Raw genomic sequence first — 25,840 nt, 5'->3', positions numbered from 1 at the left:
GTGGAGGCGCCTGTGTCAGCTCCTCAGAATCAAACAGAGACTCTCTACAGCCTACCATCCGGAGACTGACGGAGCCACGGAGAGAGCTAACCAAGTAGTAGAGACCTACTTGCGGGCCTTCTGCTCGTATGCTCAGGATGATTGGGACGAATTGTCCCTAGTGGCAATGATGGCTATTAACAACCGACCGGCGACATCTACAGGGATGAGTCCGTTCTTTGCCACCCACGGATACGACATCGACCTGATCAGGGTGGACGAGCCATTGAGAACGGACGACAGCACCCCTATCGCGAAAGCTGAAGGATTTGTGCAGAGATTGAAGGACGCTACGGAATGGGCCCAAGCCGCCATGGCCACGGCTCAAGAGCGACAAGAACTGTACGCCAACGCGAGGCGACAGCCGTCCGATCAGTTCAAACCGGGCGACAAAGTCTGGCTCAGGTTAACGAATGTGAAATCAGACAGGCCCTCAAAGAAACTGGACTGGGTGAACGCCAAGTATACGGTTCAGGAGACAGTCGGAACACACGCGTGCAGGTTAGACACGCCGCCTGGGATACATAACGTCTTCCACGTGTCCCTCCTGCGGCATGCCGGAAACGACCCTTTTCCATCGCAGGAACAGGACGATATACAACCCGCCGCCCTTGTGTCTGGACCTGATCAGGAGTACGAGGTCCAGGAGATACTGGATAAGAAGAAGCACGGTAGGGGTTGGAAGGTCCTCGTGAAATGGACGGGTTGGGCGAAGCCGACGTGGGAACCACTCAGCCAGTTTCAGGACACAATAGCACTAGCTGAGTACGAAGAGAAACACGGCCCCCTTCGGAAGGGGAGGAGGGGGGTATTGTAACGGGCTGGGCCCGTATGAGGCCTTGCTGGATATCGCGGCCACGGGCGACCCCGGGTCAGGCCCACCACGGAATCCACGATGCCGACAATCCGATGGCCAGTGCGGCATGGGCCGCATGGCCCTGATCAGGCCGCTGCGAGGCGGAGATTTGTTGTTCTTCCCTTCTAATCCTCATCTGAGGATACTCGTAGTAGTCGCCATAGCCTGTTGCAAATACACACGCCTTGGACCGTTACAAGGATTTTATATATAAAACTTAAGAATTTTCTTTTTACAATTATTATAAGCTTATAATAATATAAGTCTTTACTATTTATTTTTTTACTTATAATAGAGGTAAATAGCTTTTAAATGCGTATTTTAGTTTCTTTATAGCTCCTATAATTAAATTTTAAAGGGTAAAATAAAAAGTAGCACTTTTAGTGTAAATAGGTGGTAAGTAGGGTGCCCAGATGGGGGGGGTGCCCATAAGTGGGTGCGCGACGTTACTGATAGCTGAGGCGGACCTGTGTAACCTGAAGCGCTGTCAGGCCTGATGGAGAGACATGCTTTCATTTGATCAGCACAAGTGTAGGAACGCCTCGGCTGCGGCTACATTGGAGAAGCAGCGTTCGATAACAGCGAAGGACGCCTCCAAGTGAGGGACTTTGGAGGATGCGGTCATGAAATACAACGTGCGTGGCGTACCTTAGGGCGTCACTAGCACAGGCTAGAAAGCGGGTGCAAATGCGTCATGGGGACTAAGTACGATACATTTAACCACCACCTCAACTTGAGAAGGCCGACCAAAACGCTTTCGCAAGCCTTTCTTCTTTCTTACTAGTGTGCTTAATCTTCTGGTGCCTGGCAAGAAAAATGGTGTGATTGTTTCCAGGATGCGTTTCTTTACTTCGTGCAATGATGTTTCGATCAGTTGGAGACAAAAGTAAAGTGACGCAAAGAACCACACTCTCTTTATATAAGCACCAGCGGCGTTTTCAATATTCATGATGTTTCTGATCGAAGAAGACACTCCTACTTAGAAAAATTTGATCTCAATCTTTCCAAACATTAGATGTAAGAAGTCATGTTCGTAGAGGTATTCATAAGTGAAGTAGGGGATGAGCGGCAATTGAAGTGTGTGTATCTTGAGGATGACACCCCCCCCCCCCCCCCCCCCCCCGCCCTTTCATAACGAACAAGCTTGGGGCTGATGTGAGATACTCCCGCAACCCCTCCCAGGGTCAACCGATTTGTCTCGCTCACTTACTGCAGAACACTAAAAAGAGAACCTTTGGGAATCCCGGGCCATGATTAGTCTGCCATATCTTTTCAGAGATCAGTACCAGCCTTGTTGGCCCATGCACCCTCACACAGGATGTCGCCGCCCATTTTGTCGCCCATTTCTTCAGTTGTATAGTAAACTTATTCTCTAATGAATATAATGTACACCTTAAAGATCAGAAAGAGTGACTCGGGAGAAACTGTTCATCGTTCTAATGGTAACACATCGCACTAGCCAGTTAATGTGACAAGGGTAAACGACACATCTGCAAATGGCGATGCAGGCTACCGATTTGATTCCGTGCTTTCCGTCTTGTAGATCGCAACTACGGGGGCGCCATTACCTGTCAAGAGTGCAGATTGGGGGAATAGCCATTTGCAAGATAGTGAGGTTCTCCGATGCCATGACGTTTGGACAAGGCGTAACCGAATTCCAACCTTCATCTTGTCAGTATTTTGCGAATTTTATTCTTCCCTGGAAGTCTCTGATCTTTCTACGGGCATGTTGTAGAGCCGATGACAATATGGTTGGTCTGTCAAAACTGGCTAAGGCGAGCATCGTCCCATCTTTCGGGCGTTCGTTGTTGTTACCATGCTGTCAGCAACTGGGGGCTTGCACGAATGAGAAGGCTATCGCAAAACCGGAGGCCTTCCCGCATTCCTGGGTCTACATTGACAGGCCGAACTACTGCATAAAACTGGAGGCCTGCTCGATGTTGGCCAATCGGTCTGCGGTTGACCGGTCTCTGTGTAGCTTCAAGATCCCCTGTCTTGCTGTCTTGTGGCGTAGTCCCAGACGGCTAGAGAATTGATGATCGGGCCTCCTCACTTGTCACCTCTCTCGTTTACAATTTGCGCATCTCCAGTATCATTGGGACCTGCTGTGGTTTTGGCTGGGGACTGGTATATCAGCGGTTGAACACTTTGACAGCCCATTCTGCGTCACCCCTAGCCGGTCGGGCAGGGTCTGGGGCACAAGGGCCGAGACAGACTTGGCTGGCTTCGGGTAATCCTTCATGGCGGCCACGCTGTGCCGCTCATAGTAGGTACAAACATCAATGAAATCTCTGAGTGTCACTACTGCAGCAAACCCATGGAGAACTCTGCTTACTTGATGACATCACACCCGCATGAGTAAGTCGGCGGTGAAGTTGAGCATCTGTCTGGCCTCTCATGTAGGTGAACAATTGGTTTCTGGCCGTTTAATCATGTGCAGAATATCCAGATTGGCACGTCTACCTGAGTTCTTTGGCGTATAAATACTCAAGCCAAGAGCTTCTTCTTCCTGTGAGCTGTGTGTCGAAAGACAACTCCTCCATTCACATAACATTCAACCTTACTTCTTCGCACGCTTCCCTTAAGACTAAAGATTGCATATTTGGAACATGATGGTCAACTTGATCTCCCTCGCGCTTCCGCTGGCCTTTGCAACCATTGCGGTGGCACGGGTGTGCCAGAACCTCACGGTCGATGTCTCGATCACGTCGAAGAACGGCGTCTACAACATCTCGGTCCCCGAGACCAACATCGATGTCACAAACATCATGATTGGCCTCTCAACTCAGTCAAACGACTTTTCAGCAGATTACTTCGTCGGTGTAAGAAAAACCAACTATACCAGAACCTCATCCCGCACAGCCCCCCAGCCCCCCAACGCTCCCTCTGCCCCAAAAGAACTAACATGGCCACTCTTCCTATAGTACGCCAACGTCAGCGGCACTTACCAGCTTGCATCAACATATTGTGAACCCGATTCAGGCCCTGGTCGTGTGCTCCAGATCCTTACCCACGGCGTCGGCTTTGACCGTAGTTACTGGGACTTCCCAGCCAACGGCTATAACTATAGCTATGTGGCCCCTGTTGTTGACGACCACGGCTACTCGACTTTCTCCTGGGACCGCGTCGGTATCGCTGAGTCGACACGTGGCGACCCTATCAACGAAATTCAAGGCTGGCTTGAGGTCGCTGCTCTCAAGGCACTGACGGATAAGCTGCGCGCTGGCACCATCCCAGAGGTTGGCTCTACGTTTGACAAGATTGTCCACGTCGGTCACTCGCTTGGGTCGATCCACACGTACGCGCTGACAGCAGCATACCCAGACATCTCAGACGGCATTATCCTGACAGGGTTTGCACCAAACGTAACCTTTATTACAGCCCTTTTGCTTGGCGGCGCCTTTGTCCAGGCTAGCGACTACGCCGAGGGGTATTTCGCGCTTTCGTACGAGGGCGCTATGCAAATCTGCTTCTTTGCGCCAGGACACTTTGATCCGGCTATCCTAAGGTTAGCGTATGAGAGCAGTAGCCCCATAACGGTCGGTGAGCTGTTCACCATCGGGGGGGAAATCGGGCAACTCAATGCGTTTGCGAAGCCTGCTTTCGTCATCGCCGGTGGTAAGTCTGAAGAAGAAAAAACTCCTCACGGGAGATGTCCCCCGGCTGATGGCAATTCTGCCTTGATAGAAAGAGACCTCATATTCTGCGGGGGTGATTGCTATGCAACTGGCATTCCCGAGCTGCCCTCGATCCCGGCTGCGTTTGGTTTTCTCCTCCAGGGAGCGACCCCGTTCGAGGCCGCCGTAGTTAACGACACGGGGCATGGTCTGACTCTTGTACGTCGGTCCCGATCCCCGTCCCCCAGCTCCGTTGAACGATTGCTGACCGTTAGCTTCTCCAGGGCTACTCCCATGTCGAAGTGACTGGCAAGATCCAAGAGTTTCTAAGCGAGAACGGCTTGGCCAACAAGGCTTCTTGTTCTTGAACAGTTGCCACTTTTGCCGACCAGATTCAGAGGGCCTTTTGTAATGCTGAACAAACATGGATAATGTTAGGGATGAAGCAGAGGGGAACGAGAAAAATCCCACACAAACAAGACTGGGAATAGGATTTCCCGTAAGTGATGTATTAGACTGATGTAGTTGAATGCTTTATCTAGTCTCATCGTCAATTTCCCTTCCAATAGAGCACAAATTCCTGTGTACAGAGCATTGTCCATTCGTATGAGCTCGTCATGAAATAGTCTGTAAAACGACGTAAGTCTAAGCTAGTCTGAACCCGGCTTAACTAACTAGTTGTACAAATGCTCAACTCTGACGAGAGGTGTGTTTGAAAGAGTTCCATCGAACCAACCACATTCTCCTTAGGAAAGCATTAAGACCCAGGCCGGTTTTATGGAAAAGCTGAGGCTGACGACATCTGCGTAGCGATGGTGACGAACAAGTGGCAGGTGCTGAGGTATTAGCATAGATAGAAGACGTTCTCTTCTAGGATACCATAGATGACTAATCGTGCCTTTCACAGAAACCAAGAAAGCGACTCTGTCTACCAATATCGAGCATCTGCTCAAGGACATACACATGGCAAAAGATGTTGTGTTGTTGACCTGATAATACCCTTATTAAAAACAAAACCACTCCTTATTTTACACCGACAGACGACGCCAAGAAGTTACACTAACGTAGCAAACAGCCGCCCTCACACATGCTAGAAACCCACGACTACTGAGAAATCTTATAGACCAACTTTTCCGCACTCACACCACCCTTGGCCTGTAGTTCGAAGCCTTTGGGAATGTCTTCCAGCCCGCCAAACTCCTTGGTCGGGTTTGGCTTGATGCTTCCGTCCTCCAACCACTTCGGCAGGAGCTTGAGGTACTTCTCCCAGAACTTCTTGTCCTCGGGCTTCGCCCCGTCGATGTTGTCGAAGGCGCCGTACTTGAGGCTGCGTCCGAAGACGGTGTACCCGAGCGTGCTCTCGACCTTGACGCCCTGCGGGGCGCCGACCTCGTCGGCCTTCCGGGGCAGGATGCACATGACGTGACCGCCCTTTGGTGAGACGGCCTTGGCGACGGCGGTGGTGGTCTCGACCTCGCTGATGGTGTCAAACACGTGCTGCAAGTTATCGCCCGCCGCCTTCCTGACCTGCTCGATCCAGTCCTCGTCGCGATAGTCGATCGTGACGTCGGCGCCCAGGCTCTTCAGGAGCTCGTGGTTCTTCTTGCCGCCGGTGGCGATGACGCGTAGACCGGCCTTCTTCGCAAGCTGGATGGCATACAGACCCACGCTGCCGGTACCTCCGTTGATCAGCACGGGGATGGGCTCCTTGGCCGGGTTCTCCGGATCGGGGAGCCCCATGCGCTGGAATAGGGCCTGCACGGACGTGGCGAAAGCGAGCGAGATGACGGCGGCCTCTGAGTCGGTGAGACTGTCGGGGACGGGGAAGACGAGGGTGCTCTCGGTGACGAGGTACTCCGCGAAGGCGCCGCGGAGAGGATCGACACTGGCGCCGTGAACCCAGCCGGCGACGCGCTGACCAGGCTTGAAAGAGGTGCCGTTGGGGTCGGCGATGGTGCCTGCAAAGTCGCAGCCAACGATGCGGCCTGCGGGCACGGCGGCGGTAGATTTCCAGTCGGTGGGATTCTGGGCTACGGCGGAGACTTTGATGAGGATCTCGCCAGGGCCGGGCTGAGGCTTCGCAACCTGGGACTCGGTTAGCAATTGAGTAAAGGGGAAGCGGGTGAGATTGGATGGAATATCTTACCTCCTGGACCTTGGCGGTCTTATCACCTTGGGTTACGAGGGCTTTCATTGTGGCAGCCATGACTGCAGCTTGACTTTTGGGGTGACGTGTTGAGGGTATAGACGGACTATGTGGAAAGATGAATGAGGCAATCAATGAGGCACGGCGATGTTGGTGGTTTGAGTTCGTAAGTGATCAGGGAGTGAGCAAGCGTCTCTGTGAGTGAAATGGTTTCGAGTCGATATAAGGTCTTCCAAGAGGCAGGGATTTGTAAGACGAAGTGCTTAGAAATCTGAACAAAGTGTGGGCGGAAGGCCCCCGATCTACGAGAAAACCGGCCCAAAAAGACCCATGCGCATAAGGATTACGTAGTGTGTATCCGTAACACTGGGAAGAACTTGATGTTCCATAGCTCCACGAAGGGCGGGGACCGGCAATGAAGAGGGCATGGAATTAAAGTTGATGAAACAGTCATCATCTTCTCAGATCATCTCATCATCTGCCGCCGATCCCGAAGCCGTGCGAGAGAGCGTAGAGACCCATTTTCCAGCTCGCGGCCGCGGATATTATTAGCATGTAGCTGAAGCTGCTCACACTAAAACCATGTATGCTCGTTGTGAAACTATCGTCGGACGAACTTGGTGGTGCCCAGTTTCGAAGCCATCCATGGGGGCCGCCTATGCCTGCATAATTCCATGTCCCCTTCGGCGTTGCCCGCCCTGCGGATGAGAACTTGGCTGGTTTGGGTAACTCTTGATGCTCCCCCCCAAAACCCACTACAGTCTCCAGTCCTTCGCCAGCCACGTGTTGGCCTCGTCCCTGGTCGCAAAGTCGGCTGACGGGATGGTAATGGACTTGGAGGCCCTCAATGGTACTCTATTCTACGGTTGTGTTCAACCCTACATTGTATTAGTGTTGTTGATGCCCTTGGGCTGCATCAGGTACCATGATTCTTCACATTGTATACCTAATCAAAACCCTAAAGGAGGCCCTCTTGGAGGCTTAATTTCTTGTTCTTGGTTGGTGCAGACTCTTGTTCTCTCCATGCCGTCAGTATCGATAACACCGATGCACCAACCACGGAAACCAGGATATCGTGCGCCGTTGCAAGTGTCCGTCATCTTGGCGCATTCCAACCCCTCACACAGCCGCCCAGCAGCTTCTTATCGTCGTGCATGTGCAAGGTGACTTCAAAGCAAGGGTTTTGGTCCCCATATTTGTGCTCTTGCGCCATGCCGCCCATGAATGGTAAATACGCTGCCCAACACCGTTCGTCTGCAGACTCGGCCGCGTCTTAAAACATTCCGTCTCTTCAATTTTGACATTACTCACGAGTTAAGGAATCTACGAGATGAAATTTCTTGGAACGGCGGCGCTCCCCTGCGCGCTCCTGAGCTCGGCGGCATGGGCTGCACCCTACACGGAGGCGCTCATCAGCTTACACAAGACGCTCGTCGAGGCTGACTCGACCACCAAGTCGGAAGCCCTCGGGACGCAGGCACTCAAGACTTATCTCGAAACCAACTTCACCGTCGAGCTTCAGACCGTCGAAGGAGACAGACAGAACGTCTACGCGTACCCCGGCAACGGCCGCAAGGCGCGCGTGCTCCTCACATCGCACATCGACACGGTGCCGCCCTACATCCCGTACTCCCGCGACGGCGACGAGATCTGGGGCCGCGGCACGTCGGACGCGAAAGGGAGCGCCGCCGCGCAGATCACGGCGGTCGAGTCCCTCCTTGAGAGCGGCGACATCACCGAGGGCGACGTTTCCCTGCTCTTTGTCGTCGGCGAGGAGTCCGGGGGCGACGGCATGAAGGCGGCGAACAGCCTGAACCTCACCTGGGAATCCGTCGTCTTCGGCGAGCCGACGGAGAACAGCCTCGTGCGGGCGCACAAGGGCGTGCTGGGGTTCAACATCACCGCCGACGGGGTCGCTGGGCATTCGGGGTACCCCGAGTACGGGCGGAGCGCCGTCGACCTCCTCGTCCGCGCTCTGGACAAGCTGCAGGAGACCGCGCTACCTTGGACCGAGGAGTTTGGGAACACGACGCTGAACGTGGGGTTGATCGCGGGCGGCATTGCAGCGAACGTCATCCCCGAGAGTGCCTTTGGGAGGGCCTCCATTCGCGCAGCGACCGAGGATCTGGAGGGAATCAAGGACATCCTCAACAAGGCCGTGTCCGAAGTCACGCCTGAGCATGTCGAACTGACCTTCACCGGACAAGGATTGCCCATCAGCCTGGACTACGACGTCGAAGGTGAGTTTGCTTCTGTCTCGTCTCGGAGAAGCCCTCAGCGACACTGACACAAACCCATACAGGGTTCAACACGACCGTAGTCAACTACTACACTGATGTGCCCCATCTGAACGGCACCCACAAGCGTTATTTGTACGGGCCGGGGACTATTCTTGTCGCTCACTCGGCGGAGGAACGGATCACTGTCTCGGACTTGGAGCTTGCGGTCGAGGGCTACAAGAAGCTGATCCTGGAGTCGCTGAAGCGATGAAAGGTTTGTGGCGCTCGAACCGGCGTTGGACCCGTGACTTCTCAAGCTCGTGAAGGCTGCCGACGGGATTACAACTAGAAAAGAAAAAAACGAAAGAAAAAAAAGAACAACTATCAAGGTTGTTGAGCAAGCCTTCGACTCAGTGGGAGTGAATCCCTGTTGTACAAGGTCTAGGAAAATAGGAAAGTGACCCATCTGTGTAGATCGATGAGTCCTGGCCATGGCATTCCCGAACTCATCTCTCGCCCAAGTCTCATGAATCAGTTGGAGTGAGTGAGTGAGTGAGTGAGTGAGTGGATGAGTGAGAGTGAGTGACATCAGGGTGGAGTGTGAGAACGAGGTGAGATTCACTCAACGAAGAAAGAGTACGTACTTCCGTGGCTCTCATAGATGGCCTGTGCTGACAATGACGTCAGCTAGCGGGGCAGGCACGTCCCCCTCCTTCGCAATGCCGCAGCACGTGACGTCTTAGCTCACTCACTTCGAGCTCGCACCCCGGCTGCCTCGCCAGCTGCGGGACCACCCGCCGGCCACACTCTCTACACTACTCTGTACCGAACCTTACCTTACCTTACTCGACTCGACTGAGCTAGCACCAGTTGAGCGTCCAACGGTAACCTGACCTGACCTGACTCGCTCCTTCAGGCTAACCACGTCGTCCATCGCTGATCGCGGCCACAAGCCGACTGCAACCATGTCCAACTCCCGCGGCCTGCCCGATGTCTTGATGACAAAGGTCGACGAGTACGTCGACTCACTCGCCCCTCAGATCCAGCCACGTATCGCCGCTGAGATCGACACCTTCCAGACGAGGACCATCGACAGCCTCGAGGACCAGGTCATCGACGCCTTCCGCTCTCTCTTCAACAAGGACAAGCCCTCGGGCGATGGCTCACGAGGCCTGAACGACGCGCCTCCGGACTCGTACGGAGTCCAGTCTCTGCCCTTTGCCGACGAGATCGGCAAGCTCACGCGCAGCTTCAGCGTCATCACAGACGAGGCCGGAGACGACCTGCGGGACATCTTCAACCTCACCGAAGGCCGCGGTGACGGTCCCGAGACCCAGTCGCGCGGCGTCAGTCACACCGACTCCTTCTCCGGTGCCAAGGGCTTCCTCTCGTCTGCCATCAACGTCGTTCAGGACCACCTTGACAAGAACAAGGGCTCCGGCGGACAGGGCTTCGAGCTTGACGGCCTCCTCGGCGTGCTCAGCAACACCGTCAAGGACGCCGCCCGAAACCCGGAAGAGAAGGCTCGTGTCATCAGCCCAGAGATCAAAGAGAAGGTCGGCCTCAAGCTGCGGGAGCAGCACGCGCCCATCGCCGAGCAGTTTACTCGCATCGCGTTGGATCACATCAAGCGCTGGCTGCGCGGCAACACCAGCACGCGCGACCTCGGCGACGGCGTCAAGGGCGAGATCGAGGACCAGGTCAAGGACTTGGTCAAGGGCCTCGGCGGCCTCTTTGGCAACAAGAAGAGCTCCCAGGAGGGCACTCGCGGAATCGGCGACCGCGACGGCGGCGACGGGGACGGCAGCAGCGGCGGCTTCTCCAAGGTCATCAGCAACAAGCTCAGCACCGGTCTCGCCAAGGTGCACAGAGAAGTGCGTCTCGAGTTCCGCAAGATCCTCGGCGGCATCGAGAAGCAGCTCTTCGAGCTGCTGCCGGACGCCTTTCAGCGGCCGCTCGAGAAGATCCTTGGTGGAAACCCCTTCGACTCGCAGCTCGACCGCGACGCTGGCGGCAACGCCGACCGCGGCTTCGGAGACGACATCAAGATCAAGCTAGTCAACAAGATCCGCGGCCTCGTCCGCAAGGTACAGGAGACGCTGCGCGAGAGCATCCTCGGCGTCGTCAACGGCGGCCACCGGAAGTTTGAGCGCGAGAGCTGGGTCTTCGTGCAGAACATTGTCGAGCAGAAGGTGCAGAAGTACCTCCCCAAGGTCAAGATCGACGTGCCAGACGACATCGGCAACGAGAACGTCAGCGTCGGCGCGCCGACGGCCGGCTCGCAACTCGACGGGCCGGGTGGTGGTCACCAGTCTGGGCCTCCCCAGGGCGGGAACTACGCTCCTCCTCCGCCGCACGAGCAGTATGGCGGGCACGGGTCGCATCAGCAGTCGTACAATCCTCCACCTCACCAGGAGCACCGACCCGACCAGCACCAGCAGTACCAGTCTCACCAGGAATACCGGCCCAACGAGAACCAGCCGCCTCAGTCGTACCAACAGTACCACACGGAGCAATACCAGAGCCAAGGGCACAACCAAAGCTACGGCCAAGGGGGCCAGAACTATGGAGGAAACCAAAATTACGGGGGAGGTCAGGGCTACGGTGGCAACCCGGACCACAGCCAATACGGCGACAACCCGCGGTACTGAGGGAGATAATCTCCGCTGGAAGGCACATGAGACAGCATCAGAGACCGGGAGATTGCATAGGGACATTGGAACACATTTATTGCCAGCGAGACGGGACGGGAAGTGGGCGGAGCAATGGATTTGAAGTAGCACAGGCTAATGAATTATGAATATGAGCAGCATCACCCGGCATTGACCAATTTTGTAGCCTTCATCTCGTAGTCCTCTTCTCAAGCTCCACCTATCGGTACACGATAAAGCCTTGACCCTCGCAGACTCGACCCTCGAAGTGGACGGGAGGCCTGAAGCGTTGTCTGTCCGGGATGAATGCTCCTCGTGGTCTTCGGCGCCTTGCTCGACTAAATGCTTTGATGACTTCCAGCCTCTTGATGTCGACTTGGAGCCTGCGGATGCTTGCGGGAGCATGGGACTGGATACTAGATAATCCTCAGGCTCGTACACAATTCATCAAGATTTAGAGAGGGCAACAATAGAAGCCGGCAAGTCTGATAGTAGGTCCAGTTGGCTTCATCACTGATCAGGGCGTGAAGCAAGACATACACGGGCTCACAGCAACCAATCTCTAACCTTGGCGACGGCAATAACGGCAACACAACAGGGCTGGTTCACGTGGGAGAGCAGAAGAAAGATCATGTCGGGGAAGCTATGTAATTCCCAGGCCGCCTAAGCGTCCAATTCCTTGATCTCTCGATCGTGCAGTAAAGTGAGCAAGTCTGTTCCGAATCGTAACTGTGAAAGCCTGCCAAGAATCCCATGTTGCGGCGGGGCCATCGTCAGCCAAAGTCGGGAAAATGAGCAGCTCTCATGCCATCTTCCGCTGCCAGATCCAACAACCATGTAGAAAACCACCGATTCCGCCTCCATGTACGCCTTAGATCTCGCCATCGTCCTTCACCTGGGAGCCGCCGGCATCAGCATCAACTTCAGCATCCTTCGAGGCGCCACCCTTGTCATCGGCCTCCTCCTCGGGAGTCTCCTCCTTGGCAGCAGCGGCGGCGGCAACGGCAGCCTTGCCCTTGCCCTTGCGGGCGCGCTTCTTGGTCGGGGTGCCCTCCTCTTCGGCGCCCTCCTCGGCAGCCTCGGCGATCTTCTTCTTGCGAGGGGTGGCGACCTTTCTGGGGCGCGGGGTGGTGCCGCCGGCGGCCTCGTCGCCGACGGCGGAGAACCAGTCATGCTTTTCGGCGGCCTTGCGGACGAGGTGGCGCACGCTGTCGCCGCTGGCGAAGCCGGCGTCCTCGGCGATCTTGGCAAAGGCGGCGCTGGAGGTCGGACGGGCCACGAGTTACATGATGGCGAAGGCGAGTTTGATCTCGCTCTCGGTGGCGTTGGTGCCGAAGGCGACGGGAGCGGCTTTCGGGGGCATCGTTGCGGTGGTGATGATGATCTGACGCCAGGAGAGAGAGGGGGAGTTAGTTGTGATGTGCAGGAACCAGGGGCAACAGTTTGGGAAAGGTTATGAGAGACTCACTGAGAAAGTGTACTGAAGTGTTTTCTGGTAGTGTTTCAATGGTTGAACTTGACTTTTTTTCGTTTGACTTAAAGAGGAAACCGAGTTTGTTTGGTGTTGAGGAAAGAAACTTGACAGGGTTTCCAAGAAAAAGGCTAGGGCTTTAAAGTCCTGGCTTCATAAATCCAAGGCCATCTTCTCAAACAAGAAGGAACCAAAAAGGGGACTGACGGGGCCTTCTCGTTTGGATGTGGATTGGCTCTAGACGTTTACCATGGGTTGGAAGACTGGGTTTTAGGTGTCTGGGTCTTGTTATGTCGTGAAGCCTTGTCATTGAGAGCGTGAAACAGGTTTTCTGTGAACGGACCGCAATCCTCTACAGGACAACAAGTCAGAGATCTTGAAAGAAGGTGCTTGAAGCTATGTGAATGAAGAATATGTGGTCAAAGCCATAACCGAGTGTGTCTCTGCAGGCTATTGCACTGTGATAGGAGTGTCTGTAAATATGTGATTCACACTCTTAAGTTTTGTTCCATGCCTGCTGTCTCAGGTCAGGCCAATACTGAGATTGTAAGAAGTTGCAAAATGCCTAATGCCTTAGTGAGAGGGATGCAGATGAAACCTATTAAGGCAGTAACAAAGAGGCGGTGTTGAAGGTGGACAACTAAAGTGTGGCAAAACACACCCAAGTCATAACAGGAAGTCAGCTTTATACAAATTTATAGCAAAGGCACCATTGAAGTTTTCCTGAGATCATTTGACAGAGTACATAGCATCCTACGATGCGGAGCATCTGAGGCCGTGGAGCTTCCTTTTCCGCAACAGAGTACATGGTCACAAGGTTTCCATATTATGCGCTATCAATAGTGGGGATGGCATTCACTAGTCTACTCTCTACTTTTCTTAGAAAGACTGCTGGTTCCATCTTGGTTAGGAATAGACAGAGCTTTGATGTTGAAGATGAAGTTATTCTTAGGTAGGTAATTGGTTCCATGAGGCATCAATTAGAAAAGAAACGATAAGTATGTCGGTTGTTGGTAGGAATGGTATTATATAATCCTCATATCATTTAGGCCCTCTCAAGTGAGCTTCTCCTGATGAAACAGCCAATTAAACCCTCCTTACAAGCCGACGGCCGAGCGGATTGCGTCGACGACAATGTTTTTGTGATCACCGCCGGCCTCCCACATGGCAAATCCAGCCAGCTTGGACGAGGTGATGTACTTGCCCTTGGCCGTGAGAGACTCGACGTTATCGTACGAAACCCAGATCTGGGCAGTCTCGTTGTAAAGGAACGGCTATCAAATTTTCATCGTCAGCTAATCATTGACCAGACTTCTTGCAAAACAATCACTCTCTGACGTGAGACCAGGGGGGATACACATACCGTCTGGCTGCAGTCGTCGTAGCCGGTAGCGATGCCCTCGCGGGGCTTGCCCGCGTCGTCGAGGAACTTGCCCTCGGTGACCATGCTCCAGAAGGTGTACGTGCCGCTGGGGGGCTGGGCGTTGCCGCAGTCGTCGATGGGTGGGTCGTCGTCCCAGCTGCTGCCCTGGAAGCGGTGGCTGCTGTTCTGCGGCGGGTAGGCGTTGAGGACGCCCGGGGCCGTGAAGGCGCTGGTCGAGTTGACGGAGAAGCCGTGGCCGTAGGCGCCGACGGCGAGGACGAGTTTGCTGGCGGGGATGCCGGCGTTGATCCACTTGTCGACGCCCTCCTTGATGCCGCCCTGGTTGTTGCGGGAGTCGCACGAGAAGGCGAGGGGAGCGTTGGGTCCGCCCGTCGCGGCCCAGGCGCCGTAGATGTCGTAGCCCATGACCATGAGGTAGTCGAGCGTCTCGGTAAAGGGCGCGAGCGTGCCGTTGGCGCTCGAGACGCCGGCCGCGTCGAACCAAGGGTTGAGGCTGGTGGCCGCCGTCAGGAACAGGGGCTTGGTCTGCTTCTGCCTCAGCTCCTTGAGGAACTCGATGAAGTTGGCCGTGTCATTGGGGTTGATGGCGTTGCAGCCGAGGCCCTGGCGGTTGGGGTACTCCCAGTCGAAGTCCAGACCTGCGACACAGATTAGCATAGGAGGCTTGTCGTTTGCGCGGCTCTCGGTCCTCTAACTCACCGTCCAAGTTGTACTTCTCGACAAGATCCAAGCAAGTCTTGACGAAAGCGGTGCGGTTCTCGGCGCTGCCAATGGAAGTGCTGAAGAAGCGGCTTCCAGTCCAGCCACCGATAGAGACGAGCGCCTTGACGTTCTACAAAGGAATCAGCAATCGTGTCACGTAGTCACGAGTCACGGCGGGGGGGATCTGGACTGAGAGACATACGTGCTCATGGGCGGCCGAGACGAAGACCGGCAGCTGGTCGGGAGCGGACTTTGTCAGGTTGAGACTGCCGTCGGCCGACGTCTCGGCGAAGGCGTACTTGACATCCGTGTACTTCTCCCACGGCATGCTCGAAACGGGGAACCCGCGGTTGGCGTGGTATCCCGCAAAGTACGTCGAGGCCACGATGCCGGTAGTGGCGTTGTCGGGGCATGGCGCGGCCGAAGCACCCACGGCCAGCAAGGCCGCGAGCGACAGCTTAACGAAGGACATGATAGAGCGAAGTCGGAAGAAGACTTGAACTGTATCAAAAAGAGTGTAGTGAAGTTGGAAAGTGTTCAGCTCGAGGCTAACGAGCAGGAAGAAGAAGGCGAACCCATCTCGGTTTGGCGTGACACTTCGGGGTTACTTAAATGACGGCACGTCGACATGGCGCCGCCGTGTGCACCGCTTCACAACGTTTCCGTCCCGACGCAATAGAGTTCATCACAGCCCCGTGTTGACGAAGCAAACTAATTGCTTTTTCTGGGGCCGCGGGGACCAACAATTCAAGGAGAGCGCATGACTGACTCGGCGCCAGGGAGATGACGACCATGGCCCGCAGGGTTGATCCAGGTGCCGGACCCGAAAGGTTGGTCTGATATGTGGTCTCTGGTGGTGAATTCAATATCATGATGGGCATTACAAGGCCATAAACAGCGCCGTGATATATTGCGGCATATGAACCCCTGAGCCCTGCGCGGCAAACCGGTATGCACGATGTATGGAATGTTGTTTTTTTGGCTGCTCCCCTCCCCCTCCCCCTCCCCCTCCCTTCTCCCCCCTATTCTTAGACGGGCAAAGTCTTGTTGGGTTCCCACGGGAGCCCAGGGTGTCTCTTGCAGCCGGGCCGTCCGGAAGGCGCTGGGCACTTTGGACAAGCAACGGGAGATCGGACTGGGCGAATAACTGCCATATTGCCATTGTCTTGGCTCTGGGATTGAGGGGGAAGACGAGGCATGGCGCAGTGAATGGCCACCACGCACAGCCGCCGTGGACAAGAAGATCCTTCATCCAAGACTCCCAAGAGCGTGAACGCCGCCGCATCAGGAGAGCCGCCACCACCTGGAGATCGCAAAGGGGATTGGTTGGGACACTTGGAAGAAAGTTATGCAATGGAACCCTGAAGAGCTGACCAGCTGGCGTTGCTCGGCCAAGACGGGCTGGTTTTTTTACACTTTTTCTCTTTTTTTTTCGCAATCGCATGTTCGTGTGAGCTGTCAGGCGGTTTGCTGCGGGGGGCCACCTTGGGAGAGGATACGCTGCTTGTCGTTTCGTTTTACGCATACATGTACACAGGCGCACACGCAAACACACACGAGGGCGGTTCCATCCCTCACTTTGGTGAACTCTGTCAGCTTGGTCCACGTCTTGGTCCTCGCAACGACTGGTTGAGCGCGGTGCCGAGGGCGGACACCTGAAACTCCCGGGTAGAGGCATTGCGTTTGTATCTCTGCATCCAGTAACACGCCGCCGCCGGCTGTCTTGTCCTCTTCGAGCGGACTGCACTTCCTCACACGGAGGGGGCCCCTTTTTCACGAAGTGCGCGAGCGATGAAGCATCAATGAACCCTGGGCCGTGCTGTGCGAGTTGGACTCGTCGGCGCGGCGCCGGGGTTGGACCCGGGGGCTTCGGAAGTGCCGATTTCCACCCTTTCGCATGCATTGCATCCCCTTTTGGCCGCCCCTTTTTGACTCCCGAAAGAATTGCTCGGTTTTTGGGCGCGCTTAGTCATCTTGCGAGCCAAAGTTTATATTCTGGGCCTGGCTTCAAATCGAAGGCGGGGGAAATCCCAAGCTGGGAACGAACGGAAACGAAGCTTTCGGTAGTTGTATCTGCTGCCCGGGACTTCACGGATTCTCTCACGAGACTGAAGTGTCAACAGCATCTCACGGAGAGCCCGCAGTGTTTGCGACTTTTCATGTGATGCAGAATGCTACATCGCTTGGCCGTGACGTAACTCAACTAGGCAGCGATAGATATCCCCAGAGCTACTTGTATTGGACAAACTTAAGCAACCCAGATCTCTTCTGATTTTGTACCTGAGAAACGTCTTCTTTCAGTGACTACTGTTGCAGATTTCACTCCTGCGATTGATCCCATGTGCTTGCAAGACGCTGAGCATGGTTTAAGCGACTCTTTACCTGTAACTTCTCCAATCTCTCTCGCGGAAGACTTGACATCATTCCATGCTTTCACCCTTTTATCCATGTTTGGCAAACTCACTCTTTAAGCTTGTTTTGACTGAAATTAGTCATCCCTCCCTCAAAGTTAAGTCACAACTATACAGATATTGTTCGGGCAGTTTATGGTGAACAGACAGTTGATTAAATGAACGCCCCACGTTTGCGCGTCACATGCCCATAGATGGGCAAAATCCTGGTCTTATCAAGGAAATATTCGATACCAGCCCTTCAAAGTGTTCGTATCGCTTGTTTGCTCTCAAACTTACAATTTTAATTGGTTCGTGTGCTATCATTAACCGGTCGTCAAAGGAAGGGGGAGACGGTGCCAAGTGTTGACACATTGTTTAATTTCTATGGTGATCAAAGTGTGCACATAAAAAGACTTCTCCCTGTATACTTTGATCTCAGCAACAAGATGATCAATCCTAGCCCAAAACCTCAGGTTCGATCTGGCTTATGGCTTGCCGGGCGCTTTCATGTCGGCTTGCTGGGCTAGTCTCGTAGCTGGTATAACACCACCATGTTGCCGAGAGGTAGCGTCTTTTTGGGTTGCGAAACGTTTGGAAATCTTCTTTCACATACGAACCAACGCCTGATTTAACCATGGTACATGGACTGGCCATGGGCTGATATATCTCTCCCTTCGTAGGAAGAAACCTCGCCCCGGCCGGTAGCACGGCAGCGGTGGCAAGGTTGGAGCTCGCCGGCTGGGTCTTCAGCTAGTCACGTATGAGAACAATTCCAGGGTATATACGGCCCACACAACGGTTTGTCTGCACACATAGAGAAGTCGCAAACTACGGAGAGAGCAGTGTAATATACTATGAGTTAATATCTATAGAAAATTATACAATACATGTCGAGGGAAAAGTAGCAAGTCTATAGAGAGTATAGGTACATAATCGGAGTGAAAACACCACAGAGACCAATTGGTCAGCTTGTACATGGCTGTGGCTGTCCAGGGCAACACTCCAACTAAGCGCTGCAGAAACTCCAACTGCTCTCGACACCCCAGGAGATGCCGCCCGAAAACTCGGGCTTGTAGCTAGCAGCCGAAGGAGCGTACTGCTGGGTGAAGAGGCTGCAGTAGGTGCCCTTGGCGACCCCGTTCTCCTTGACCATGAAGGCATTGAAGAAGTTGCAGCGCAGCGGGCTGTAGCCGAACCAGGAGGCCCACGACCAGATACCAAGAGACTTGGAGTTCAGGGCGTTCTGAGAGGCGGCGTAGGAGGCGCAGACGTTGGCGTCGAAGGGGCCCGGGAAGAAGTTCTGCCCCATGCAGGTGCTGGGGTGGCTGTGGACCACGCTGCTGCAGTTCTGGGGGTTCGTCCAGCCGGAGGGCGTCGCCGGCGTGGTGGTGTTGGTCTTCTCATAGCCGTTGGAGCCGGCAATCACCACCTGGAAGCCGTTCCGTCCCTCGCCGGTGTTGGTCGCGGCGGCCTGCTCGACGCCGGAGCCCCAGAGGGTGCACTTGTAGTTGGAGATGGACGGCGGGTTCGAGCAAGTGCAGCCGGCAGGGTTGATGGACGGGTCGCGCTCGACGTAGATGTTGATACCGGTGCATAGCTTTGTGCTGTCGCAGAGGCTGGCGCACTGGGCGACGTCGTAGCTCTTGAGAGTGTAGAGGCCGAGGTAGCTGTTGGCGTTGACCGAAGCGTCGAGATCCTTGAAGGTGGAAGCGTATCCCGCAGGGGTCTTGGCGTTCTGGGCATCCTGGTGGAACTCCTGGTACGCAAGGAATGCATCCACAGTATCGGGCTGGACGTGAGGACCGTTTCCTATATTGCATGGTTAGCTTGCCATCAAGAAAGGGCTGAACTGGGGGGGGGGGGGGCTATTAGCCCCCTGTCATTAGCTCATCAAAACTCACCATCAGGTTGGACAGCGCAAGGATCCTCTGGGTTGATGAAGCCGCAGTAGGTACCGACTTCGAACGGCGCCGCGCAGGATGTGGCGGTGGTGAAGGAATTGGTGTTGGTCCAGCTGATTGGCGTACAGGTCGAGGGAGGCGTGGTGATGGAAGCTGCGGATGTGATGACGGTAGAAGCCGTGGTGACGGGAGCAGGCGTCTTCGAAGTGGTAGGGACAGCAGGGGGAGACGTAGTGCTAGTGCAGATCGTCGAGACAGCCTTCGAGGTAGTCTGGGCGGCCGGGGTGTTCCAGGTCTGAGATCCCCCGATGCAGAATCCAAAGAAACAAAAGTTCCGCTTGTCCAGGACATCGCGAGCGACGACAGACTTGGTAGCGCTGGCCGAGGCCACGCCAGTAACCGCAACGGATGCACTCGAAGAAGCAGCAGCGGGGTTGTAGACTCCAGTTTGGCCCGTGGCATAGGCCGGAGGGCCTGTCAAGGACGGCGCCGGGGCAGACAGGATGGCGGCAAAGTTGATGGGCTGGACAGTAGGCGAAGCTGTTCCGAAGCCCGCGAGAGCAACGAGAAACAATGAGAGCATTTTCGACATGTTGTAGCGTGGAGCCGGCAGGAGCTGTGTGGATTTAAAAAGAGTGTCCTCAAAGAGTTAAAGAGTGTCTTCAAAGAGAATGCTGTCAAGAGAACGTGATGCCCAGTGTAAGTCGAGACCTAGAGTGTTGGGATGAACAAGAAGGTAGCCTCTCCAGATTCTTTGGCAGGCAGAGCCGTCTTTATATCAATTCCATTCTGCCAAAATGTCAAACACCTTCATCACCACGGACTCTGGGTGATGTTGATCTGCCGATTGCTCTTCGTAGAAAAGAAAAATCGGCATCTCGAAGCCGAGGAGCGCCTCGTATAGCTTTGGGCGCTTCCCAGAAGTGTGGCCTATTGAACTCACGGCTCAGGCTACTAGAGGCCATAGCTGTTTGTCAACAGCGATATCTGTCAGTCTTCAGCCTTGCTAGCTTGTTCAAGTTGGAGAATCGAGCCAAGGCCGATGTCATCGCGCCGTCAAGCGCGTGCTGCTAACACGGATAGCGGCAGTTCAGGTGGCGCTTCATCGCGCCTCGTAAAGAAATCGAACAATGCGAAACGTGCACTATGCGATGTTGTGGTCCCTGTCAGGAATTTCTTTCGCAGCGGCGGCCTGAATCGTTGGTTAGTCCAAGTCGAAGGGGGCGGCGCAACTGGCGTGAGCTATCGGCTTTGTTGAAGCGGGAATTCGGCATCTTCGCAACAATTTGATTTCCATTCCCTCTCACATAGCAAAGCTCGGAGAACCCAGACGGGAGGGTATTCAGACGGCCCAGACTGTCATCGTCCTGACAATACCTCAGCATTTAACAGATGATTATAAACGTAGCCTCCCCTTCTCTTACATGACGATCCATGGCTGATGTGACAGCAAAAGAGTAGATTGGCCCAGGTGCACCACGGAAAACGTGAGATAAACAAGCACCAATTGGCTTGATGTTTGCTTTCGGGGCCTCGGCTTCGCGACAATCGGAGAGCGAGTCCCGCCCCCCCCTGAGGAGGAAAAAGGTCAAAGAAGGAACTAGTGCAGCCACAAAACCCACTTCTCATGAATGATATCTCTGAAAACTTGCGTAATCCCGTAGGAGAGTTCTCCATGGTTCGCTCCGAATCGTCTTCCGGCATGTTGATGAAGCATATTGACGGACCGTTCCCCATCCACACCCTTCAGAATACCGGTCGTTCCTGCAGCAGCGCGTCTCCCAACGTCCCCTAAAGACTTAGGAGGTGGAAATTTGGCGTTTGGTGGCGGTGGCGAGGTAGAAGCAGGCTCGCGTTCGGTTTGGTCGCACGGCCGCCTGTCGGTCGTCAAAGTGACGGACGCGCGTCGACGGTCGTGTTGCCGACACCGAGGAACCGGGATGCCGAGTTAACTGACTGTAGGTCGTGTTACCGCAGTGATTTCGGTGCGATCTTGCGATGGCAGAACGATAGATGTCAACACAGACCAATGGAAAGCTTTCTTGCATCGAGCGCAGTTCGTCGCTATTTATAGAATCATCAGCCCCTTTCGTAGAGTCAACTGGCAACCTGGCAAAGCAATGCCTTGTCTTTTGCACAACAACCTGTCAACTGGGCAGTCTCTCAGATCGCTTCCCTCTCAGTCAAATAGAGCAAGGCTCCCGAATGTTGCATACATGATAGTCCTTCCTGATTTCCATCCCATCTTGTTGTCAAACTCGGCATTTTCCATCAAAAATATTGATGCTTTGGCTCGTAGATCAGTCAATGTGCGTTCGGATTGGATCTAGCGTTCATAACCTGGCAATCTTCAATGCCTACCGGATCTTGGTGGAATGCTTGAAAAGAATTTCTCACCTGGGGCAAGCAGAACCAAATCTGGTTCTGTACAGTCAGCTGGGGTAGGATTCCTGGTGGAGGGCTTGGTCCTAACCTACGGCCTGTTATGGCGAGCCAACAGTTAGGTATCCAATCCTTTGCAGTATTCAACGGAACAGGGATTCTCTTCACACGCATGTGTATATTATTACTGGTCGTTAGGCTGTTGACAATATCCTGTAATATCTGTCGTCAGGGTTGCGCGGGGCTTCCATGATCAATGGATGCAGGCGGGATATTGAACGGGGTACGAACATTGAAAAGCGATTAACCAGGTAGGCGACTTGCAGATAGGACAGACAATTACTCAGACAGGCAAAGCCCAGTAGAAGCCTATAAATCTACATGCATCTGAGAAGTCAAAAGTGTTTAATCTTCTCAGGTCCTGCCAACGGAAATCTTAGGTAATTATCGGCATCGACCTTGTGCCTGAGACAGGACGAAAAGACCTCCGTATGAAAGTGCCGTTTCTGTATCATTCCGGAGATTCCGCCGACATCAGGCATCACACCCTTGTGGATGCCCTTGCCAACCAATCTCACTGCCCCTCGCCATCGCTGACCGGTTAAAGGTCACTTGCATCGGCCCGGGCTGGCTAGGATAGTGCAGATGCCAAGGACTGATGCTCTTGGATGATAGCGCCATGCCTGTCTGCCGGTGCAGTTCATTGCCGCAAGTGTTCACGGTGGTCGCATTCCGCCGCGACCGCTGAGGCTCTGCAATAATTGAGGCGTTTCTTGGCCGATGCCAAGCTTTATTGGCGGTCGACCTTGGCTTGCTACTAAGGTTTACCAAGCCACTAATAAATCTTGTATGTTTGTCGTCTTGACCAACTGATATTCTACCCGCATCTCATCGAGAAACAAACCTCAACATCGCAAGTTGTGTTGTAAGAGTAGCAGGTCAAACAGCCTGCATTGGCGTTTCATTGATTGAGAAGTCTACAGGCGATTCTTTCGGCGGAGGAACAATACGCCTCGGACAAGGTTAAACCCCCTCGGCGGACAAATGCCGCTTGGCGGCCTAGCGTAACACCGCGGATGATGTTGACTCGCGGCTTGGATCCCGCGCTTTCTCCACCGAAAATGGCTCGATTAAAGCGGTTCTTCGTGATGGGAGCCGGCGGCAACGGAATCGGCAGGTCGATAGTCGAGCCTCTCGCGAATACATGTAAGCAGGCAAGGCACACTTCCGGGCTGTTCCCGGATGCTGTCATGCCATCAACTGCTGCTTGATGGACCTCCTTTCGAGGGGATTACAACTCTCGGTGACGAATGTCCATACATCGGTGGCGATTCTCTGCCGAAGTTCCGTTTGTTTGTCGAATCTGATTGCAAGGTATCAGTAACATCGCACGCTGTGTATCACTTTGATGATGACAGCAGTCTGTCTAAACCTGAAGCCTAGGAAGAACTACACGAGGGAATGCCGTGAGATCGATAGTGTCAAGAAAAAATATCTTGTGTGACTTGCTTGCTACACTACACTCACAAACATCTTGTCTATTGAGAATCGTAAACCATGTCGCAGCTGTGAGTTCCACGCCAAGGAATTGTCGGTCCCATCCGAACATGATGAACAACGTGCACATTCTGGGGTTTTGCGGAGATGACAAAGCTTGGCATAAGGGTCTGTTTAATGTACAATCATGAATGGGACTTGGAATGACTGGTGTGTCCCGCATCCAACGACGACTTCCACACCTCTTCGGTATACCCTCGTGTAGCATGTTTTCGGCCGGAAACTTGGAACAATCCGAAACTCCACACCACACAGATTGTGTACAACCCATGAGATTCGGCCCTTTAGCCATGTGTGTAAGCCATCCAGCTGTCTTTACAAGCCTGTTGAGTCGTCAGACCTCTTTACAAGTGGATCAGTAGCCAGTCTATGCAGCTCAGGATCACCCCCCTTTGCCTTCCCCTCCCACCCCCCAAACAGGTCGGCCGATCCCCACGACTCCGCGTACTCCTCCATGGGGCGCAACGGAAGGAATTGGATACCTCCGCATCCTCCCACACACGGCTCCACGATGGAGTTATCTAACCGCCCGTGGGGCCGCAAATGCGTCAAGAGGCTAAAAGCCGCTTGCTCTCCCTTCCCCATGGGAAACGGGAGTGGCAGAGAGACCAGAACGTTTGTGTTCCCTCCCGCCCTCTGCTTTCGTCTCTTCCTCCCATCTATGAAGTGTGTTATCGTTACGATACACAGCAAGGAACCATGGGTTCCAAGAAGTACTTCGGCCTTACCGGCAACGCCCTCAACAACCTCAGGATCCTTCTCATCATCGCGCCCAGCTTCATTCTTTACGGCTACAACATCGGCGTCGTCGGCGGCCTGCTGACCGAGGAGGACTGGGTCAAGACGTTCCCCGAGATCGACACCGTCAACACCTCCGGGGACGAAAAGTCTCGCAACTCGACGCTACAGGGACTCGTCGTTGCTACCTTCACCATCGGCGCCACCATCGGCTCGCTTTCCTGCTCGTGGACCGGAGACGTCTACGGACGTCGAAACATCATCTTCTTCTCGTCTATCCTCACGCTCATCGGCGAAGTTCTCATGGCGGCCTCTTTCGGTCTGCCTCAGTTCGTTGTAGGACGTGTCCTCACCGGCCTCGGCATCGGCCAGCTCAGCTCCATCGTCCCGGTCTGGCAGTCCGAAACATCCGCCGCAGCGAACCGTGGCCGCCAAGTCGTCATATCCGGAGTCTTCATGTGCGTCGGTTACATGCTCGAGTCGTGGATCGACCTCGGCTTCTTCCAATTCCATTCCGGTCCCATCACGTGGAGGCCGCCCCTGGCCATAGCTGTATTCTTCTCCATTGTTCTCATGGTATCGATTTACTTCTTCCCAGAATCGCCGCGCTGGCTAGTCATGAAGGGGAAGAACGAACAGGCACGCTTCGTCATCTCTGTTCTGAAGTCACTCCCGGCAGATTCTCTCGAGGTACAGGCCGAGCTGTCTGGAATCGAATTCTCCCTCGAAGAGACCAAGGGCACTCAGGTCTCCTTGAAGGATGTTCTGAAGATGGGCGAGGACAAACTCCTGTACCGATTCTGTCTCTGCATGTCGCTCCAATTCTTCCAACAGATGGCGTAAGATTTTCCCAATCCAACGTAGGCATTTGGAACATACGTAACTAACAAAAACGTTTCTTCCACCAGCGGTTCCAACTTGGTCAGCGTTTACGCCCCAATCCTATTCCAGCAGGGTCTCGGTTTGTCCAGCCAATACTCTCGCATCCTCAGTGGTGGCACTTTGACATGGAAGTTCTGTGCCTCCTTCATCGCCTTCTTTACCATTGACCGCTTCGGTCGCCGTGCTGCCTTCATCGTCAGCGGCACGGGAATGTCGCTCTGCATGATCGCCCTCGCCGTCGCCACGTCATTTGGGACAGACAACTACCCGGCCCAGATTGCTGCGGCCTTCTTCATCTTTCTCTACAACACGTGGATCCCCATCGGTCTCATGGGCGCCAACTACCTCTACTGCACGGAAGTGGCACCCCTTCGCCTGCGCATGGCCATGTCTTCCATCTCGACCGCCAACCACTGGCTTTTCAACTTCCTGGTCATCATGGTCACCCCGGTAGCCCTAAACACCATCGGCTGGCGCTACTACATCGTGTACGCCGTCATCGCCGCTGCGATGCCCGTCACGGTGTACTTCTTCTTCCCTGAGACGACGGGTCGTAACCTTGAGGAGATTGATCTGCTTTTCCGCGAGTCGCCCTCGATTATGGCCACCGTGAAGTACGCCAAGACGAGACCTATCGCGATGCCACAAGAATTCAACTCGGAGAAGGGCGAGAAGGCGACCCATCTTGAGGGTGCGTGAAGGCTATTGCTTCGGTCCGGGCGGGGGTACTGAGAACGAATGAAGCTAGAAGAACGACAGCACAGTAATTTATTGTAAATTACAGAAGCTTATTGAAATGACTGTGGTATGTACGGTAAATTTGCCTGAGCCCTACATCAGTAAGGAATCCTTGCGCAACAACCAGTTACCTCCCCCTCGCTCACCAATACCTGCCAGTCTTG

The 25,840-nt window shown here is 54.2% G+C and overlaps 8 protein-coding genes across 8 annotated transcripts; 4 read left to right on the top strand and 4 right to left on the bottom strand.

Moving 5' to 3' along the window:
- Window positions 1-3,504: 3,504 nt before the first annotated feature.
- On the top strand, window positions 3,505-4,880 carry CDEST_03788 (Putative alpha/Beta hydrolase; the record flags this gene model as incomplete). The annotated part of the gene is made up of 3 exons (XM_062919947.1): window positions 3,505-3,717; window positions 3,820-4,731; window positions 4,797-4,880. 3 exons carry the CDS (start codon window positions 3,505-3,507, stop codon window positions 4,878-4,880), a joined length of 1,209 nt encoding a protein of 402 aa, XP_062775998.1.
- A 614-nt stretch (window positions 4,881-5,494) lies between these two features.
- Window positions 5,495-6,922, bottom strand: CDEST_03787 (Putative GroES-like superfamily, alcohol dehydrogenase-like, NAD(P)-binding domain superfamily). Its single transcript, XM_062919946.1, has 2 exons — window positions 6,659-6,922; window positions 5,495-6,597 (listed from the first exon to the last, which is right to left on the bottom strand). The coding sequence occupies exons 1-2, from the start codon at window positions 6,716-6,718 to the stop codon at window positions 5,617-5,619; spliced, it is 1,041 nt and encodes a 346-aa protein (XP_062775997.1). The 5' UTR covers window positions 6,719-6,922; the 3' UTR covers window positions 5,495-5,616.
- A 911-nt stretch (window positions 6,923-7,833) lies between these two features.
- On the top strand, window positions 7,834-9,365 carry CDEST_03786 (Putative peptidase M20, bacterial exopeptidase dimerization domain-containing protein). Its single transcript, XM_062919945.1, has 2 exons — window positions 7,834-8,898; window positions 8,961-9,365. Exons 1-2 carry the CDS (start codon window positions 7,989-7,991, stop codon window positions 9,146-9,148), a joined length of 1,098 nt encoding a protein of 365 aa, XP_062775996.1. The 5' UTR covers window positions 7,834-7,988; the 3' UTR covers window positions 9,149-9,365.
- Window positions 9,366-9,676: 311 nt separating this feature from the next.
- On the top strand, window positions 9,677-11,753 carry CDEST_03785 (uncharacterized protein). Its single transcript, XM_062919944.1, has one exon. The coding sequence runs from the start codon at window positions 9,843-9,845 to the stop codon at window positions 11,526-11,528; it is 1,686 nt and encodes a 561-aa protein (XP_062775995.1). The 5' UTR covers window positions 9,677-9,842; the 3' UTR covers window positions 11,529-11,753.
- A 646-nt stretch (window positions 11,754-12,399) lies between these two features.
- Window positions 12,400-12,891, bottom strand: CDEST_03784 (uncharacterized protein; the record flags this gene model as incomplete). Its single annotated transcript, XM_062919943.1, has 2 exons — window positions 12,400-12,787; window positions 12,815-12,891. The coding sequence occupies 2 exons, from the start codon at window positions 12,889-12,891 to the stop codon at window positions 12,400-12,402; spliced, it is 465 nt and encodes a 154-aa protein (XP_062775994.1).
- Window positions 12,892-13,961: 1,070 nt separating this feature from the next.
- Window positions 13,962-15,627, bottom strand: CDEST_03783 (Putative glycoside hydrolase family 18, catalytic domain, glycosyl hydrolase family 18 (GH18) active). Its single transcript, XM_062919942.1, has 4 exons — window positions 15,288-15,627; window positions 15,083-15,215; window positions 14,363-15,021; window positions 13,962-14,273 (listed from the first exon to the last, which is right to left on the bottom strand). Exons 1-4 carry the CDS (start codon window positions 15,555-15,557, stop codon window positions 14,097-14,099), a joined length of 1,239 nt encoding a protein of 412 aa, XP_062775993.1. The 5' UTR covers window positions 15,558-15,627; the 3' UTR covers window positions 13,962-14,096.
- A 2,721-nt stretch (window positions 15,628-18,348) lies between these two features.
- CDEST_03782 (uncharacterized protein) lies at window positions 18,349-20,225 on the bottom strand. Its single transcript, XM_062919941.1, has 2 exons — window positions 19,380-20,225; window positions 18,349-19,287 (listed from the first exon to the last, which is right to left on the bottom strand). Exons 1-2 carry the CDS (start codon window positions 19,969-19,971, stop codon window positions 18,485-18,487), a joined length of 1,395 nt encoding a protein of 464 aa, XP_062775992.1. The 5' UTR covers window positions 19,972-20,225; the 3' UTR covers window positions 18,349-18,484.
- A 3,792-nt stretch (window positions 20,226-24,017) lies between these two features.
- On the top strand, window positions 24,018-25,637 carry CDEST_03781 (Putative major facilitator, sugar transporter, major facilitator superfamily; the record flags this gene model as incomplete). The annotated part of the gene is made up of 2 exons (XM_062919940.1): window positions 24,018-24,895; window positions 24,965-25,637. 2 exons carry the CDS (start codon window positions 24,018-24,020, stop codon window positions 25,635-25,637), a joined length of 1,551 nt encoding a protein of 516 aa, XP_062775991.1.
- Window positions 25,638-25,840: the final 203 nt, after the last annotated feature.

This window comes from Colletotrichum destructivum, chromosome 2 (assembly GCF_034447905.1).
Source record: "Colletotrichum destructivum chromosome 2, complete sequence".
NCBI lineage: Eukaryota > Fungi > Ascomycota > Sordariomycetes > Glomerellales > Glomerellaceae > Colletotrichum > Colletotrichum destructivum.
Note: the sequence above shows the minus strand (reverse complement) of the source record. Positions and strands in the feature narration are given on the sequence as shown.